Source organism: Tauraco erythrolophus, chromosome 7, assembly GCF_009769465.1.
Source record: "Tauraco erythrolophus isolate bTauEry1 chromosome 7, bTauEry1.pri, whole genome shotgun sequence".
Lineage (NCBI taxonomy): Eukaryota > Metazoa > Chordata > Aves > Musophagiformes > Musophagidae > Tauraco > Tauraco erythrolophus.
The window spans coordinates 40,115,731-40,134,548 of NC_141471.1; the positions used below are offsets into that span (position 1 = coordinate 40,115,731).

Sequence of the window (18,818 nt, forward strand, 5' to 3'; positions counted from 1 at the left end):
CTGCATTGGCTGTAGAACCCGTTATCTCTGTAAGTAGGTTATTACTGATAAACAAAAAATGCATTATACAGCATTATTATTTCATTAGCATTCAAAACTTGCTTTGTTTAATTATTTGTTCATACAAAATATTAAAAAAAAGATCCTGGAAGATTACTTACACAGGCAAGAACAAACATTAAGCCATTATTAGTATTTTCTTTTATTCCAATATGGAATTCTGTCTTACTGGTCATCACATATACTAGACCTTTTTGAACTACTTAATGAACTTTGAGCTGTAGGTTGAAACCTGTTTCAATGTTGAGCAAAATCATACTGATACATGTTTTCTTTTTTCCCTTCCTTGTTTACCAGGATGGTACGAAACAAAAGCGAGAACGGAAGAAGACTGTGTCGTTTAGCAGTATGCCAACTGAGAAGAAGATCAGCAGTGCAAGTGACTGTATAAACGCGATGGTTGAAGGCTCTGAGCTCAAAAAGATTCGATCCAACTCTAGAGTCTATCACCGATACTTTCTTTTAGATGCAGATATGCAGTCTCTACGGTGGGAACCTTCAAAAAAGGATTCTGAAAAAGCAAAGATTGATATTAAATCAATCAAAGAAGTAAGAACAGGAAAAAATACAGATATTTTTCGCAGCAATGGGATATATGACCAGATATCAGAAGACTGTGCATTTTCAATTATATATGGAGAAAACTATGAGTCACTAGATCTTGTTGCTAACTCAGCAGACATTGCAAATATTTGGGTTACTGGCTTAAGGTACCTGATTTCTTATGGAAAGCATACTCTAGATATGATAGAAAGTACTCAAGATAATATGCGGACTTCATGGCTTTCACAAATGTTCGGTGAAGCAGATGTAGATAATTTGGGACGTATACCCCTGTGTAATGCTGTACAGTTTATAAAAGACTTAAATCCTGGTTTAAAAACTAACAAAATTGAACTAAAATTCAAGGAGTTACATAGATCCAAGGAAAAAACTGGTACTGAAGTAACAAAAGAAGAGTTTATTGAAGTTTTTCATGAGCTTTGTACTAGACCTGAAATCTATTTCCTGTTGGTTCAGTTTTCAAGCAATAAAGAGTTCCTAGATACCAAGGACCTCATGATGTTTTTGGAAGCAGAACAGGGGATGGCACATGTCACGGAAGAAATAAGCCTTGAAATTATTCAGAAATATGAGCCAGCCAAAGAGGGCCAGGAAAAGGGTTGTCTTTCTATAGATGGGTTTACGAATTACCTTACTTCACCAGACTGCCACATATTTGATCCAGAACATAAAAAAGTTTGTCAAGACATGAAACAGCCTTTATCTCATTATTTTATAAATTCATCTCATAATACATACTTGATAGAGGATCAGTTTCGAGGGCCTTCTGACATCACAGGTTACATTCGTGCTCTTAAAATGGGTTGTCGAAGTGTTGAACTGGATGTATGGGATGGTCCAGATAACGAGCCTGTAATTTACACAGGACATACAATGACATCGCAGATTGTCTTCCGTAGTGTGATTGACATTATTAATAAGTATGCATTTTTTGCCTCAGAATACCCTCTTATTTTGTGTCTAGAAAATCATTGTTCTATTAAGCAGCAGAAAGTGATGGTACAACACATGAAGAAAATTTTGGGGGACAAGCTACATACACAGTCTCCAAACATTGAAGAGTCTTACCTTCCATCACCAGAATCTCTTAAAGGGAAAATACTAATTAAAGCAAAGAAGCTTTCTTCTAATTGTTCTGGACTAGAGGGAGATGTTACAGATGAAGATGAAGGAGCAGAAATGTCACAGAGAGTGGGGAAAGAGGGGGTAGAACAGCAAAACTCGATGACGGGGAAACGGTTTCAGCTCTGCAAAGAACTCTCCGAGTTGGTAAGCATATGCAAGTCGGTTCAGTTCAAAGAGTTTCAAGTTTCATTTCAGCTCCAGAAGTACTGGGAAGTGTGCTCGTTTAACGAAGTGCTTGCTAGCAAATATGCCAATGAAAACCCAGGAGACTTTGTAAATTATAACAAACGTTTTCTTGCCAGAGTTTTTCCCAGTCCTATGAGGATTGACTCTAGTAATATGAATCCCCAGGACTTTTGGAAATGTGGTTGTCAGATAGTAGCAATGAACTTTCAGACGCCTGGCTTAATGATGGATCTTAACATTGGCTGGTTTCGACAAAATGGAAACTGTGGCTATGTCCTTCGTCCTGCTATCATGAGAGAAGAAGTATCCTTCTTTAGCGCAAATACGAAAGACACTGTGCCTGGAGTTTCACCTCAGCTGCTTCATATTAAAATCATTAGTGGGCAAAATTTTCCTAAACCCAAAGGATCGGGTGCCAAAGGTGATGTTGTGGATCCTTATGTCTATGTTGAAATACATGGAATCCCTGCCGACTGTGCAGAGCAAAGGACGAAAACTATGCATCAGAATGGGGATAACCCAATTTTTGATGAAAGTTTTGAATTTCAAATAAATTTACCAGAACTAGCTATGGTGCGTTTTGTAGTACTGGATGATGATTACATTGGGGATGAGTTTATCGGGCAATACACTATTCCCTTTGAGTGTCTACAGACTGGTTATCGACATGTTCCTCTGCAATCTTTAACTGGTGAAATTTTAGCACATGCTTCCTTGTTTGTGCATGTGGCCATTACTAATCGAAGGGGTGGTGGGAAACCTCATAAGCGGGGCCTCTCTGTGAGGAAGGGCAAGAAATCAAGGGAATATGCTTCTATGAGAACATTATGGATTAAGACAATAGATGAAGTGTTCAAGAATGCTCTCCAACCTATTCGGGATGCCACGGATTTGAGAGAAAATATGCAGGTACAGTTTTTATGATGAATTTATCAGTTCTTTTTGTATTATGATGCATATGGAATATATGTTTTTAGAGTCTTTCCGCAATTTTTAAGTTATGTTAATCAAGTCTTAACGCTGAACATCTTTAAAAATGGATTATGTCAGAGCAGCCTTTTAGGTCATACTGTCTACTCAAGTAACCTTTGATGCATATATGTATTTTGTTGAATGTAAACTGGAAATATGGCTCTACTGTTAGAACTCAAGCCTGTTTGTTAGTCCCATGTCTTCAAAGGAATGTTATGTTCACTACAGGAAAGCATGGCAATATTTTACTTTTAAAAAATGAAGTTAAATAGAGATTCAGGAGGAACATGTAGCTGTTAGAAAAAGGAGACTTTATTGCTTATTAAAAAACTTCTTGTACGTGAAAGTATGTTTAGTATAGTTTCAGTGACCTTTTATTTTTTCCTCATTCCCAATAGAAGGCAGTAGTTTCAGAAAGACCATTTGCTTTCCATGATTCTTCCTAGCAACAATATGTTAGAAATACATGGAATTAGTGCTAGGGTTATAGAAGGCATCCTCTAGAAGAAATTACCTTATCTTAAAGGTCATGTATAGTAAACACATTGAATTTCAGGAAAAAGGGCAGGCTGAGGTGCTTGTTTTTGTGGAAGCCAAGAGATCCCACTTCAAAAATGCATTTTTTGGAGATTCCAGTAAGGATTCCACGTAAACAGACACTTTTAGATATAAAGTGAGCTGTAAAGTTGTGTTTTATTTAATAAAGCTTTTAACTAGCTGTAAACTTTTGATGGAATGCCACCAGTGATCAATAAAATGAAGCATAGTCATTTCAAATGAAGTGACCTGTTAAATGCTCTTACTCTTACGTAATATTAAGGGGAAACTGATTGAAGGAAATGTCTGAGACTTGATTCTGGATTTTAAAAGGCACATCAGTGTAGGTAAATTTTCTTCCTGAGTAATCTTATGTTGAATAGATTTTAGTAGCAATACAATTTAAAAACTTATTTTTCTTCATATGAAAGAAGAAATTAGTACAGCATTAAGAAGCTCTTCCATTTCGCTTTATATATAAAATTGCTATACTAAAACATGATTGAAAAAATACAGGATGATATTTTGACTCGTAAGTGTTTCACATTATGGGCTACATATAATGGGAACTTTATCTGTAGTTAACCTGTTGAAGGCTGGACTTCTGTCATATAAAGGATACGGTATTTTAAGATACCTTTCAAGGAAGAGCTGAACCTAAGATTCAAGGAAACAGTGGGAATATATGTTTTTTTTAGCTACTTCAGACTCTTTACTGTTCATACTGCAGTGTTTTCCAGAATGGATATAATTGCAAACAGGCTCTACAGTATGATTTCTTTGAACACGAGATATTAAAAGGTATTTTAAGTACTTTATTCTGTCAGTTTGAAAATTGTGCTATCAACTAAATTAATCTTTATCATCTCTCAAAATGCTATCAAGAAGATATTTTAGGTACATGAGGGAGTATTAGTTTTGCATAGCTTTACTGACAGATTATATTATGTGCAAAATTTAAACTGCATAACTAAGGGTTTACAGCTAATAAAAGTAAATAAACCACTCAATTAAAATAAATACCAACTTATGTCAGGGAATGTGAGATTTGTTTAATTTCTATATTACTGAAATTTTGCATTATAAATTGTTAATGATTTTTATGATACAGAAATAATGTCCCCACATGCCAGATTGTAAAGAGCAAAGTTGTGGTTTTTTTTTTTTAGCATAAAATGGAAAAGAGAAAAAAGGAAAGCTCGCAGCAATGAGATTTAATGGTTTCTCTAAATCTGCATGCACATAGCTAGGCTTTTTTCTTCCTTGTTAGGTACTACACTACCATGACAAAAGCTGATGTCATAACTTGTTGTTACATATTCATAAGTGATGAAAGTACATGAGTGATTAAAGTGGATGTGATGTTGCATGTTTAAATTGCTTGACAGTATGAGGGAGATTCTCTGGATATAGCATTGAAAGTCCAAAGGCAAGAGTTACAGCCATAGTTCTGTCCTGCTATATTAGTCCTATATTAGTTAATATATACATTGACTGGGTCCTTGTTTATCCCTCTGTAAGTTTGTTCATAATGGCTTACCCATGACGTTTATCTCAAAGAAAATCTGTTTGAATGGACTTCCCAATGTCTATCTTTTCAACTATATAATTATTGTGTTTTTAAGGTGTAGTCTTGTTATTGTAAGTAGTTTCTGTTTCCTGGACATTCGTGATGTGCTACTAAACATTTACTAGAGTTAAAGTACACTGTAATTGACTGTAGTAGATGTAGCTTCATATTCACATAATTTCGCATGAATATGCTATATATACATACTTTGTAGCCTACTTCAGGTATTTTGTCTCATAAAGGGACAGCAAAATATTTCACGCTTGATTCTTGTTTGCATTAAGGTTGGCATTATGTCTCTCTAAGAAATTTGTCCACAAATGAGTTTTACCATGCCAGAAAGATGGAAAGTGATTTTGATTGAAATGCAAATCTCTGTCAGATACCCTGCTTGGGTAAGATGTGAGAGAAAGGAGCACTGAGCACATTTGTAACTTAAATATACTATGTTTTTGTTTTTGTTTCCTACAGGAACACAAACTCCAGACCTGCCATAGATCACCAGCTCCCACTTGGTACAAAAATCCTAAATTCTTTACAGTGCTGAGAATATTCCCATCATGGAATTTCAGTGGCTGCTTGGAGTCACATAATATTTCTAATATTGGAAATTTTCTTCAATTTTAATCATACGTTTTCTATTCTAACATATTGGATCTACAATAAACTATAATAAATTTTAGAGAAAAGTACAACATTGGTATTTATATTAAAGTACCTTAAAAATTCACTTAAGTGAGATTCTGTGATAGGAATGACATCGGTAGTGGAGTGCTGGGTTTGTGAATCACACCAAATGGGAGCCAGCAGATCCACAGCACGTCTGGACTGTAGTTCAGGTATGTTTAAAGTTACAAATGGGCTGAATTCCTCCTTCTACTTCACTTTGCTTGTTTGAGACATTCAGCACCTAATATTTTGTTGCTCTTTGTGACATTTTAAAAATTACTTTGAAATGTCTTTAGAATTTTTCGAAATATATAACCAGTATGCTTTAGAATTCATTTGTTTGCATGGTTAATTTTAGTAGTGATAAGAGACCAGATACACTTGTTCTAAATAGGTTTATTTTTTCCTGTGACAAGTACTGAATTATGGTTGAATTTCTAGCATTTTTGGTAAAATATATGAGTAATATTGGTTGCTTTGGAAAACTGCCAGTTCTTTGGGGAAAAGCTGTGGTAATTCCACATTATACCTCAACTATAACAGTGAAGTATTTTATCCTGAAAGAATGAGACATTAAAATTAGTATTTAACTGTAAAGGAAACTCTTTCTTTCCTTTTTGCAGAATGCAGTAGTTTCATTCAAAGAATTATGTGGCCTCTCTCCTGTAGCAAATCTTATTCAGTGCATTTTGGCAGTGTCTATGCGCTTGGTTGGGCCTGATAATACACCCTTGGTAGTACTGAATCTCAATGATCAGTATCCGACTATGGAGCTCCAAGGGATTGTTCCAGAGGTCTTGAAAAAGATTGTAACAGCGTATGACATGGTGAGTAGTCCTTTGTGGTTATTTTATATGCTATTTGAAAGAGTTTCTTTTTATAATATACTGTACCATGCCTGTTTTGAAATGTCATTTTAACCTGTGACTTCCTATTTCATGCTTCATTACATGTGCTTGAAAGTCATTCCTATGAATGTACAGCAACTGATAGTGTTTTCATGTGGAGTAAAACAGAGAGATTAATATACTGCGTGCAGATACGTGTTTGTACGCTTCAGGAGGCAAAGTGGTTATAATCAAGAGGATTTAATATGAAGAGGATGTATTAATTTAGCTGTTTTGCAGTAATTGAAACTTTTTGCTTATCCGTAAATCGTTTATATTAATTTTCTACTTTACATTTTCCAGTTTGTGTACCTTGATTTCTTTTGGCTTTGACTCAACATACAATAGAAAACCATCAGGAATTGCTTTTAGGAATTGTGATTTTATAAGCACCTTGAAGTGTTAAATTCTACACATGCTTTTTCATTTTCCTTTGCTGTATCTTTCTTACAGATCTTATTTGATTGGGCATTTTTACACCTGTAAGCAGCTGTAATATTAACTTCAGCCCTTATGCTTCGGTATATGTGTAAATTGTGTCCTTAAGACTGGAAATTAAACATTTTACAAGAAGGAAGAAAGAACTAATAAACTGAGAAATACTGATATACATCTGCCTTATATTAATTTAAAGTACGGAAAAAAGTTCCAGATGAGTGTGATTCGAAATGTCCTTCTTACTTCCACTGAAGTAATCTGGAACAGAGTAATTGAGCCTTTATTTATTTATTTATTTAATAATGTCTTTAATTTGATATATCACCTGGCAGGATCAAATTACTGTTTTAAAAGCACTCCTTACTATTTAAAGAAAGAAAATGAAGGAAAAGAAACTAGTAGCCTGGTTTCATGTATATCTTTTAAACTGCATTCTGAAGAAGAAATAGTTTTAGAATAATGCTATACCAAAGTCCAAAAAGCACTCATTGGTAATTAGCAATTTAGGTAGGGTTTATGTAGCTCAGTAATGATGTAAATAAAACATAATTTGATTGGAATGGTAGCACAGTTAAAGGAAGATAGTGGTGTATCCTCTTGGTGATATCTTATAGGATATCACTACGATTAGGATGCAAACAATCTTGATTGTTGAGATAACACCTGTAACATGTACATAATGAAGTTCTCTCTTGGTGGAGATGTCTCTACCTGCAGTTTGTTCTGATATGGTGATGCTGCTTGTTAGTTATTAAGCTATTCCAGATACTTAAAATCTTTTTGTAAGTCTGGATTAAATTTTTTGTTTGAATGTTGCGTAGAGAGGGGTGACTCGTGACTCCAGAAATCTTTACAATCCAAGTTTCATTTGCTCTTTACTTATCACGTTTTTTTTTTTTTCTCCCGCATCCTGTAGTCTACACATGATTTGAATATTTGTATACTTTAGAAATCTATACTTCATTTTTGTGAGACCAATAGAATATTTATTTAGTGGCATGTTCAAAGCATTTTTCAATCTCTTCTTCCCTAAAGGATCAAGACCGAATTTCAAACAGAAACAAAGAGCGTGATAGTGCTTCTAGCTCTAAATTATACTGGAGATAGATAAAAACTATTTTTGTTGAATAAACTTAGAAATTAAAATAATGTGATGCTTTTCAATTTGCGAAACTTTGTTTTTGCTAATACTCTGTCCAGCTTCACAAAAGATTAAAATCTCTAGGCTATACTGGAAAATGAAGTCAGCCGTGGAAGCTATACTGGTAGCTCTTGTTTCTGAAAGCGCATTGTAAAACAGTAGGAGACATCCATGTCATCCTTTCCTCAAGGAGAGGTGAAGAGGTCTGAAGCTATTTAGCTAATATATTGATATTTGCTATAGTGGCAAATGTTTAGAGTCTCATGCTATTATAGATAGTGTTCTCTTTGTGTCTTTTTGGTGTATATTAATATAGTGAGCCCTCAAAATGACATATTTTATCTCAATGATTGTTTTTGGCTTGGGGATTTTTTTGACATGATGAATTAACAGATGGGTATAAAATTCAGCTTAATAATGAGACATCTTAACCAGAAATTAGAAAGGGTAGATGTACTATCGAAGTAATGATTACCTGCTTGTCTTATTTTCTGCTGGCTTAGGCCTCAATATAGGTCAAAATTATATAGCTATATTCTTCCAGTGTTTCAAGCACTGTAAGTATGAAATGATGTTGATAACAGAGATTGCATTAAACGTTTATTAAATAAACCTTGGTTAGTACCATAAATGCTTAGACTGTCATTACCTTTTGTGCATTCTCAATGTAGCACATGTAATACTATGCTCAAAGTCCTGCTGTTTCAGGATCACGATATTTTTGGCCAATAAGGGATTCTTATTTGTCAGAAATACTCTCCTTTTCCTAAAAAGATCATAAATGTAGAAAGCAGCATTCAGCCAAGATTTTTAATTATTCAGAATTTGTTTACTTTGGGAGTGTTTAAAGGTCTCATCATTACTCTGTAAAGTGAGAAAGGAAGTAAGACCTTTACAGTGGGACAGTCAGTCCACATTGAAATAACTGCAAAAGAGTGCAAAACTGCAAGGGCACATGGAAAGGTGAGACTGTCTTCAGTGTAGCACAGGTACATATATTTTTTAAAGAAAATTAAAGGCAAATGATAAGTTAATTAGCATATCACTAAATACTCAGGCTTTCTACATGTAAAGAAATAGCACATAATGTTTTCTTAAATTGTCAGCATTCATTACTACATTAATGGAGGAGCTATAAGTGATAAAGGCTAGTAGTATTTATGGGTTAAAATACTATATTTTTTTAATTCAATGAGTAATTTGTCACCAGCATTACTGGAAGCAGAAGTTTATCCAGGAAATAAAAGGATTTTTTGTTTTTATCCATGTTATAGGAGCTGGGTGCCTTTGCAGAATTACGAAAACCAAATATAACTAGGAATTTTTGAGAAAGGCAGAAGTTCGAGATGTGTATTTTTCTCTAGCTTCTCTACGCTCCTGAGTAATTTTCACCCTAACACCTTTTCACAGTTTAACAATGTTTTATTTTTCCCTCTTGTTCATGAACTTCAGCTTCCTTTATGTGATACTTCAGCATGCACTCTCGTGGTGTCATCACACCCATCACTGATCAGTGCTGCAGACTGAAGCTTGGAGTTAAGGCAAGTGCCTCTTCCACACCATTGCATGTTTTTTCTTAAATGTCTTATAACCTTTAAGATAAACAGTAAGTAAACCTTGAAAAGTTATGCTATTGCAAGAGAAAAAGAAAATTATCTTGTCCTAAGTCTGCAGCATTGTTCAGTGATGAGTGTAATAGCACTCCAAAGATATGCTAGAGGATCATGCGAATGAAGACAGATATTGTTTAGAACTTGACTGTCTCTTAGTGGAGGTTGAAGTGTCTCATCTGATGAAGACAAGGGTTTCTGAACTTTGCAAGTAGACATTTACTTCTAAGAGGAAAGCTAACACAGAAAAAGCAGAGAGCTGTACCTGTGTGAAAGAAGATAAAGTAGTGCTGCTACAGTAATTAGGATTAAATGTTATTAAATCCTAATTAGATAATCCTGCTAGATCAATTTTTTCACAGTTTCTGGTGCTGCTTTTTTTTTTTTTGTAATGTTGAGGTTATGTTGTAATTCAAAATGTCTGCAGACTACAGTATAGGAGGTCTATATTTGATTCAAACAAAATCAAATAAGATTAATAGATTTTGTATACACACCCTAGGGATAGGCTCGAGAGCAGGGTGGTGTTTATTGGTGGTGAGGTTGTGAGAAGATGAAAATGAGAGGTATTAAAATACAGCAAAGCTAGTAAACTGGAAAACACTATATGGTTGGTGATTAGTAGCTCTATAGTAAACTTAAATTTGGTTACCTCACTGTTGGCTCATTTCGACTACTGACCCAATATATAGCAGATTGCATATGCAATCACGTGGAAGTTAACTTCATGTTACGGAGTTTCAAATTTGGCTGATGACATAAACTAAATATGATAGCCTGTATTCTGAACTTGAAAATGTCCATCCCATTTTCAAGTAGATCGTTTGACACTACATCTTGAAGAGCTGTAGCCTGGACTGGTAGTAGTAGAGCTTATTAAAAGACTATCTAAAAAGGACTGATTGTCGAGGTTTTGGTAGTCCTCTCATACTTCAGCTACTGCTCAAAACTCTAAATATTCTTTACCTTTAAAACTCATCTTGACATCAATATAGAGGAATTGAGTGGGGCACTTCTGTATCAGCCATGTTGGATTGAAGCTCAGAGTTCTGAAGGAAGCAAAGAATATATCCATTGCCTTTTTCACGGGGCCTAAAAAAGAATGATTAGCAGATGTTTTGAGTTATGCTTAGCTTATAAAATCCATATTGGTTACCTTGTTGTTGATGTAAGTCCTTGGTTATAATTACTTTGCAAATACAGTAAAAGGGATTTCAGTCATTGTGCTGTGATTATAGAATTGCATCTTGAGAGAACAAGTAGATGAAGACTTTTCTACTTTATCTGAGCTTACTAATGTGCCAGAGTTATTCAGTTGAGAATCCTTTGTTTTACAAATTACTCTTTAAAGTTGCAAACTTCTAGGGTAACTGAAAAATACTAGATCCAGTGCTGGTAATTACCAGTTTTATCTCCTAAAATGGAGTGAGTGAATAGGTTACTTTAACTCTTGCATAACTTTCTTTTGATCTAAATACTCAATTTCTGATTGTGGCAGAGAAGGCTGAGTACAAGATGGTCACCAGTTTCCTGTAATCAAACTCAATCTTTGGATTTCATGTGTTTTTAAGTCATGTGATAGCATCTAACCACCATCTGCTTTGAGCAGCTGAAGAAAATCCAGATTTTTCCATCTGGTACCTTTTCTGAGGAATATGTGGCAGGTATAGACTGTGATAACTGCGTTCTGTTTCCTGATTGGTTCAGAATGTTGTTCTTGAGCCCATGTCTTCTGAGTCCAGCTCCATGAGTGTTCCATGTTACAATTTAACTCTTAACATCATCTGGCTTATAAAGCAAAGAATTCAGGTTTAGGATTGAAAACCTAGTATTCCTTGCTTTTATACTTAAGAGCATAACTACGTAAAAACAAGGAACCTTGTTAAAACAAAAGGGTAAGAGAAATAGTCAAAAGAACAGACATCATAGACACTCTAGAGATACCACACAGGGGGCTTGAAGTAAATATATACCATTTATCAAAAAACACTTGAGGTGTTATTCATTCAAGGATTCTGAAAGATCTCAAGACTTGATATATCCAAACTGCTAATTGTTGTGTGTATCCTCTCACTGAAAACTGACTATCAAAGTTGTTAGTGTGGTGCCAGTGTTTTAAGACATTTCCAGGGAAGATCATGAAATTGCAGATCAGACAGACTGACATCTGTACTGTGAAAATGGGTAGAAACTGTTTTGAAGAAGAAACTTAGAGGAAACATGGAGAAACATGTCGTGTTGGGAAAGAGTCAATACAGCTTTTATAAATCAAAGGGTTCATTAATCTCTTGAAGTTCTTTGACGTCAAGAAACATGTAGACATGAAGACTAGTCTGGTTGGATTTTCCAAAAGCATTTGTCAAAGTCTCTTTTCAAATCATAGAGTCATTTAGGTTTGAAAGGACTTTAAAATCATCGAGTCCAACTGTTAGCCTAACACTGCTATATTGAAATTAACTTGCTATTAAATATTCAGCCTTTCAAAATAAGCTTTTCTCTGATAGCTGGAGTAAATGTTGAACTTAACCTGTTGTTACAACAGAAAAAGTACTGTTAAAGACAGTTGCTTGTGTTGATTTTTGCATTAAGGTATATTTTTCCAGTAAGTGGATTAGAGATAGTAGATATAGCTCCAACGACCTTGATCTAGCTAAAAAAGCTAAATACTCTTGAAGATGTACAACTTGCTGATGCCCCTAGATTTGCAAAGATCATCATGGTGTAAGGTACGTGGGTGCTTAGACTTTAAATAACTTTCTCAGTCTTAGTGGTGGATTGTTATATTGTGCATTAAAACAGTAAGTTTCGGAGTTGGCAATATAAATGCAATATTTAAATACCAGTAACACACACTGTCTCACTATTTCCATTACTGCCTCTGGCTTTGTACAGTATCTTTACTTTCATTATCAAGTCTCTGCAGAGTTAGAACTGTCTTTATTTAGATAATAAATGAGTACAGTTCAGTGGTGAAGAGATCTAAGGGAAAACATACATCATTCATTGCAATTTAATATTGCAAATAGCCCAGGTAATTTTTTTTGCCATGTTTAATAAATTGTAATAATTGTAGAAATCTGGTTTTTGAGGTGAATTTAAATAGTTACTGATTATGTAGCTGTTAGTCTGTCACAAAAACTGATGGAAAACAAAGCATTGATGAAAAATATAGTGAATAGCTTGGGCAGTTTCTTCAAAAAGAGTTGTGTTGCTTATTATCAGTTTTTATTTTCCTGTTTTGTAACAGGACAGTCATTCTAAACTGAAGGTTGCAATTATGCTTCCAAAAACAGAACTGCAGATGATAACTTCAGCTTATGTTGGGCTTTTCAGTCCACAAGGGCAGAAACAAACGTCTAATTTTGGATATTCGGACTCCGGTGCCAAATGTTGTAAAGTATGAACTGTTTTACATTGATTGAAAAGCTCTGATAATGACAACTTGATGCTTCTGGGAAGTCAAGATTTCTTCATTTTTTCTTAAGAGCATGAATGGTGAAGCTTTTTGTATCCTCTCATTAATCCCATTACTGCTAATGGCTGACTCACAGTATTCATAAGAGCATAAAATAATAGGACTATTTAGGAAGAGGCGTTAATGTGGCTTACTGTCCTTTTTCTAATGTAGTCCAATGGAATGTTTCTGGAAGAGCATTAAAATAGGTCAGATGCATAGCAACTTCTGTTAAATACACTCCATATTTCCAATAGCAGTTCTCTTTCTCAATAAATTCTTATTCTTCTGTTTGTCTTTTTCACTCCTGTGTGAAAAAATTGCGGTTGTTGGAACTGTTACTGACAGATTTAGTTTCAGAAATAACACTACCTATTAATTTTCTCACAAGAATAGTAAATTTCTACTCTTTACAAATATGATATTTTCCTTTCATATGTATGTGCTTTCTCATTGTCCACTTTTTACATAGTGTTTTCATTGTATCAGCTTTAGTTTAAAAATGATGAAAATCGTTTTGCTGTAACAGCATCAGGAAAGCAAGAAGAAATGACTGTTGGATTTAAGAGTTTAATGTCATGTGCATCGTTTAGAAGAGAGCTGCTGATTATTTTATTTACTCTGTCTTGAACCTAGTCTTTCTCAAATACTTTACTCATGAGGAATTAAGAAAGAACATAAGACTTTAATGGAGAACTTGTGGACTGTTTGTTCCTTTGGTAAATTTTCTTGAACTGTGGGAAATCTAATTCATTTTGGGATATAGCAGAATTAAGAACAGATGATGTCCTGTTTTTTCTTGGGCCAAAAAGAATTTATTTTCATTAGTGGATTTCATCTCTTGCATTGCACTATGGCATAATTTCAGCTTGTTTCTTTCTGAAGACAAAAAGACCTGTTCCATGTATATGTTTCCTAGAATATAAAACATCTCAAAAAGAGATGAGAGAGTAAAGGAAGGCTGAAAAAGTGAAACCATGAGTCTGTTACTATGTTTTTCCCACTTAAGGGGATATACTGCCACTGTCCATTAGGTACAGCATTGTGTTTGTATCATAATATGCCAGTGAGTTCAGGAAGCATAACGGAAATTTCCTCTGCATTTGTCTCAGAAGAGGACAGTGTTTTAAAGTCTGAAGGGAAACATTATACTTAATGATACCGCAGTATATGATATATGTTATGGTTGAGGGATGCAATCCTTCCCCTCTATTCAGCACTGGTGAAGCCACCCCTGGAATCCTGTGTCCAGTTCTGGGTTCCTCAATACAAGAGAGACATGGACATACTGGAGGGAGTCCAACGAAGGGCCAGAAATGTGATGAAGAAACTGGAGCATCTCTCCTATGAGGAAAGACTGAGGGAGCTGGAACTGTTCAGCTTGGAGAAGAGAAGCCTTGAGGAGAATCTCATTAATGTGTATAAATGCCTGAAGGAAGGATGCATAGACTATAGGCTCTTTTCAGTGGTGCCCAGTGACAGTAGAAGAGGCATGAAACGAAACACAGGAGGCTCTATCTGAACATCAGGAAACATTTTTTGACTGTTAGGGTGACTGAGCATGGGAATAGGATGCCCAGAGAGGTTGTGGAGTCTCCATCCTTGGAGATATTCAGAAGCCATCTGGACATGGCAGGCATGACATCAGGCAGCCTTGAGCAGGGCAGGATTGGACTAGAGGACCTTCCAAGGTCCCTTACAACCTCAGTGACTATATTTCTGTCTTGCGCCAGAAAGCTCAGTTCTAAAAATGTCTTTTGATTGGAGATGTCAACTTTACTAAAATCCTTGTTTACATAGAATCATTGAGGTTGGAAGGCACCTCTGGAGATCGTCTAGTCCAACCACTATGCTCAAAGCAGGGTCAGGCAGAGCAGATTGCCCCGGACTGTGTCCAGCTGGCTATTGAGTATCATCAAGGATGGAGACTCCCCAACCTCTTTGGGCAACCTTACCCAGTATTTGACCACCCAAGATTCCTGATGAGCCTTCTCTGCTCCAGACTGAATAGTCCCAGCTCTCTCAGCATCTTTTAATGTAAAAGATGGTCCAGTCTCGTAACTCTCTTTGTGGCCCCGTGCAGGACAGTAAGTCCATATCTATCTTGTGCTGGGAAGCCCGAAACTGGTCTGAATACTCCAGATGTGACCTCACCAATGCTGAGTAGAGGGAAAGGACCAACTCCCTTGGTCTGCTGGCAATACACTTCCTTAGGTATGTTCAACTCGTTGTCCACCAGCACACACAGGTCCTTTCCTCTGAAGCTGCCTTCCAGCCAGTCAGCTGCCAGCCTGTACCGGTGCCTGCGTGGGGTCATTCCTCTTCAGGTGCCTGACTTGGCACTCCCCTTTGCTGAGCTTCATGAGGCTCCTGTCACCCCATTTTTCCAGCCTATCAAAGTCCCTCTGAGTAGCAGTACAAGAATCTGCTGTATGCAGCCTCCTTCAAGTTTTGTATCTTCTGTTAACCTGCTGAGGCTGCACTTTGCCCCATCATCCAGGGGATAAATGAAGATGTTTCAACAGTATCAGCCCCTGGGGCGCACCGCTAGTGCCTGTCCTCCAAATGGAGGTCATGCTGTTGATCGCAAGGCTTTGAGCCTGGCTGGTCAGCTAGTTTTCAGTCCACCTCACAGCCTGCTTATCTGCCCTAAAACTTACTTCCTTAGTTTATCTATGAGGATGTTACGAGAGACAATGTTGAAAGCCTTAGTGAAGGCTTTCATCTGCTTTCATCCACTGCTCTCCTCTCCTCTACCAAGCCAGTCACCTCGTTGGAGAAGTCTGATTTCCCCTTTGTAAATCCATGCTGACTTTCCCCTATCACCTTCTTGTCCTTCAAGTGTTTGGAAATGGTTTCCAAAAGGATTTACTCCACCACCTTGCCAGGGATTGAAGGGAGACTGACTGGCTTGTAGTTCCTTGGTTCTCCTTCTTACTCTTCTTGTAGATAGGAGTGAAATTTGCTTTCTTCCAGTCCTCAGAAACATCTTCTGAGTGCCATGACCTTTCAAAGATAACTGAGAGTTTCCTTGCGATGACATCAGTCTGCCCCCTCAGGACTCATGGATACATCTCACATATGTGTCTCTGCATTTCCTGGAATTGTCATTAAATAAGTCAGTGTATTTATTTCCAATCAATACCTGCTTTACGTAACGTGAATTACTCATCTCATGGACTGGCAGTGATCTTTCCGTGTTGATCTCTAAAATTTTTCTGGGATTTGAAGAAAAACTTTAAATGAAGAATTATAAAAATCTGTTTTGCTGGGGCCTTTGCAAGTTTTTTTCCTGTCTCGTCACTTGTCATTATTAGTCATCAGAAAGTTGTAATCTGTAAAAACTGTTCAACTATCTTTTTTCTTTCAGTTATCTTTTCCATGTAAATTAAGAAGGTATTCTTAAGCTATTTTAAAGCTCTGCTAAGACTGTAGCTTGAACTTGGGACAGAGAAAAGTATATTGTGGCTTCTGTTAAGGTGCTACTTTGCAATCACTTCAACATATTTCTTTGCTGTATGTCAGTCCTGTTTGTACATGAGGGTCCTTTACTCTTGAAAACTGAGTGGCACTGATCTAGTGATATAAGCGATCTCAAGAGTGGTAGGTGTAAGGTTTTTATCGCTGCTTATTGAGTTTTGAACTGAGCTCAGTAATGCAAACGTGAGTTGCCTCCTTATTAGAAGTCCGCTTCTTGTGTTTATGGTCGTGCTGGTTAAAAGTTGGACATTTCAGAATGCTTTCAGTGGGATGTCCACACCGTTAGAAGAATTCATTTGAGTTCTGAGGTTTAATATGTGTTTACAATCTGATTTTCCAGTAATTTCCTTCCTTATTGCTATAACACCATTCTTCTCCAGCAGAAAATCAAAGGCAGTATATATCGTTCAAAACAATGCTTTATGCAACTTCAGAACAAGCTGACCGTGGCAGTTGTCACTGAAAGGACTAAGAACAATTCTTTTGCTTGTTCCAGTGCCACAACAAAAAATGCCTTCTGGTGCATTGACATTGAATACTGGACTACTTGGATACAGTTTATACATATATTTAATTAGAACTGACCATATTTTGTTTGAGTTCCCAGTACATATAACAATTCTTGAGAACAGAAGTGTTTATATGCTGTTGCTACCAGAGTTCCTTTCTTTGCCATTAATTGTTTTGGGCAATGGTAACAACTTCTGACCCTCTCTGTCACACACATCTTTTGAAATGATGCAGATACTATTAGCAGGTTATGTATTGTAGATTGGAATGCCCTGTGTTTGGTTTCCTTTTTTTATGAGGTGCTATTTGCTGTTGGTGCTATTTCTATTATTCTGGACTTAATAAAATGTCTGGAAAATGCAAATTACATTTTTATTACTAATGTTTTAAGAACACCGGTTTGGCCATTGAATTACTGAACTGTTTTCAGAAATGATGTGGTTTGTGGTTTCAGAAGTGTATCTAATATGGTGAGGCTTGAGACAAAAGGAGAACGTGAGCAGCATTTTGTGGAGATATTTTAATACAGATTTGGTTTATACCTACTGTAAGTATGGTTTCAATTTTATTGTTGGAATGTAGGTCTAACAGTTTTGGCAACACATATTCACAGATTTCAGAATGTAAATGTGTAGTGTGATTTACTTGCTAAAAATAAAGATCATCCTTGGTGTTGCAACTCTGTCAGTGAAGGTATTTTTTCTCCCTGAGTTTCATCAGCCAGATGGAGTTTATCATTGGCTGTTTTTTCCATTTTAAAATGCAGCTGATATATCTCTTGGTGTGCTACCAACCAGTTCCACGGAGGAATTAATAAATCCTGAGATTTTTTTTTTTAAGATTTCCTTCTCAAGGTCTGTATTCTTTGTTAAACATGATGTTTAAAATATTTAGGGTTGAGTTTAACCTACATCCTTTCCTGAAGTTGGGGGCATAAACAGGAAGTTCTGTTTTCTACCAGAAGACCTATCTTCATGAGCCTAGTAGAAATAGATCTTCACTTGTTGAAATTCAGCTGAAATTGAATGAATGGTCTCAAATACATGCGTGTGTACATAACGTCTGAGCACTTATATACATGCGTAGACATACGGAGTATTATTTCATAGTACTTATCTCTTTTATAAAACAACAAAACAGACTTATCAAAGCTCTGCAACATAAAAAATAAGCCTAAAGGGTAGTCTAGGTGTGTGTATTCTTTTTTTAGTTTTCTGTAACCGTCTCTCTTGATGAGAGAGTTCTGTTTTCCTGAGAAAGAGGATAGATGTATTTTTAAGTATATGACTGTTTTATTTGGTTGGCGAAGATACAGTCACATAAGTGGTGAATGATACGAACGTCAGCAATACAGTTCCATCAGTTTGAAACAAGAATTGTTCTGATTTCTAACCATTGTCATCATGCTTTTTAAGGCGGGGACAATATATAATAATACAGGTCTCTAATCTCCACTGAGAACTCTGGACTAATCATTTAGTGTTTATTTCTAAAACCTCTTAAGAATAATTTAAAAATTTTTTTACATCTTTCTTGACATTTGTCCCTTTGTGAGAATTACTGGCAGTTTTTCTGATAACTAGGTTAAAAAAAAAAAGGAAGATAGTCCTGTACG

General features: G+C 36.0%; 1 protein-coding gene across 1 annotated transcript in view; it reads left to right on the plus strand.

Annotated features, from left to right (window-relative positions):
• The window catches only part of PLCL2 (phospholipase C like 2), a 108,251-nt gene that overhangs the window by 59,024 nt on the left and 30,409 nt on the right, over positions 1 to 18,818 (plus strand). The window contains exons 2-3 of the mRNA XM_086614527.1: positions 358 to 2,844; positions 6,307 to 6,510. Coding sequence (XP_086470653.1) covers positions 358 to 2,844; positions 6,307 to 6,510 — 2,691 coding nt within the window. The remainder of the gene's footprint in view (positions 1 to 357; positions 2,845 to 6,306; positions 6,511 to 18,818) is intronic.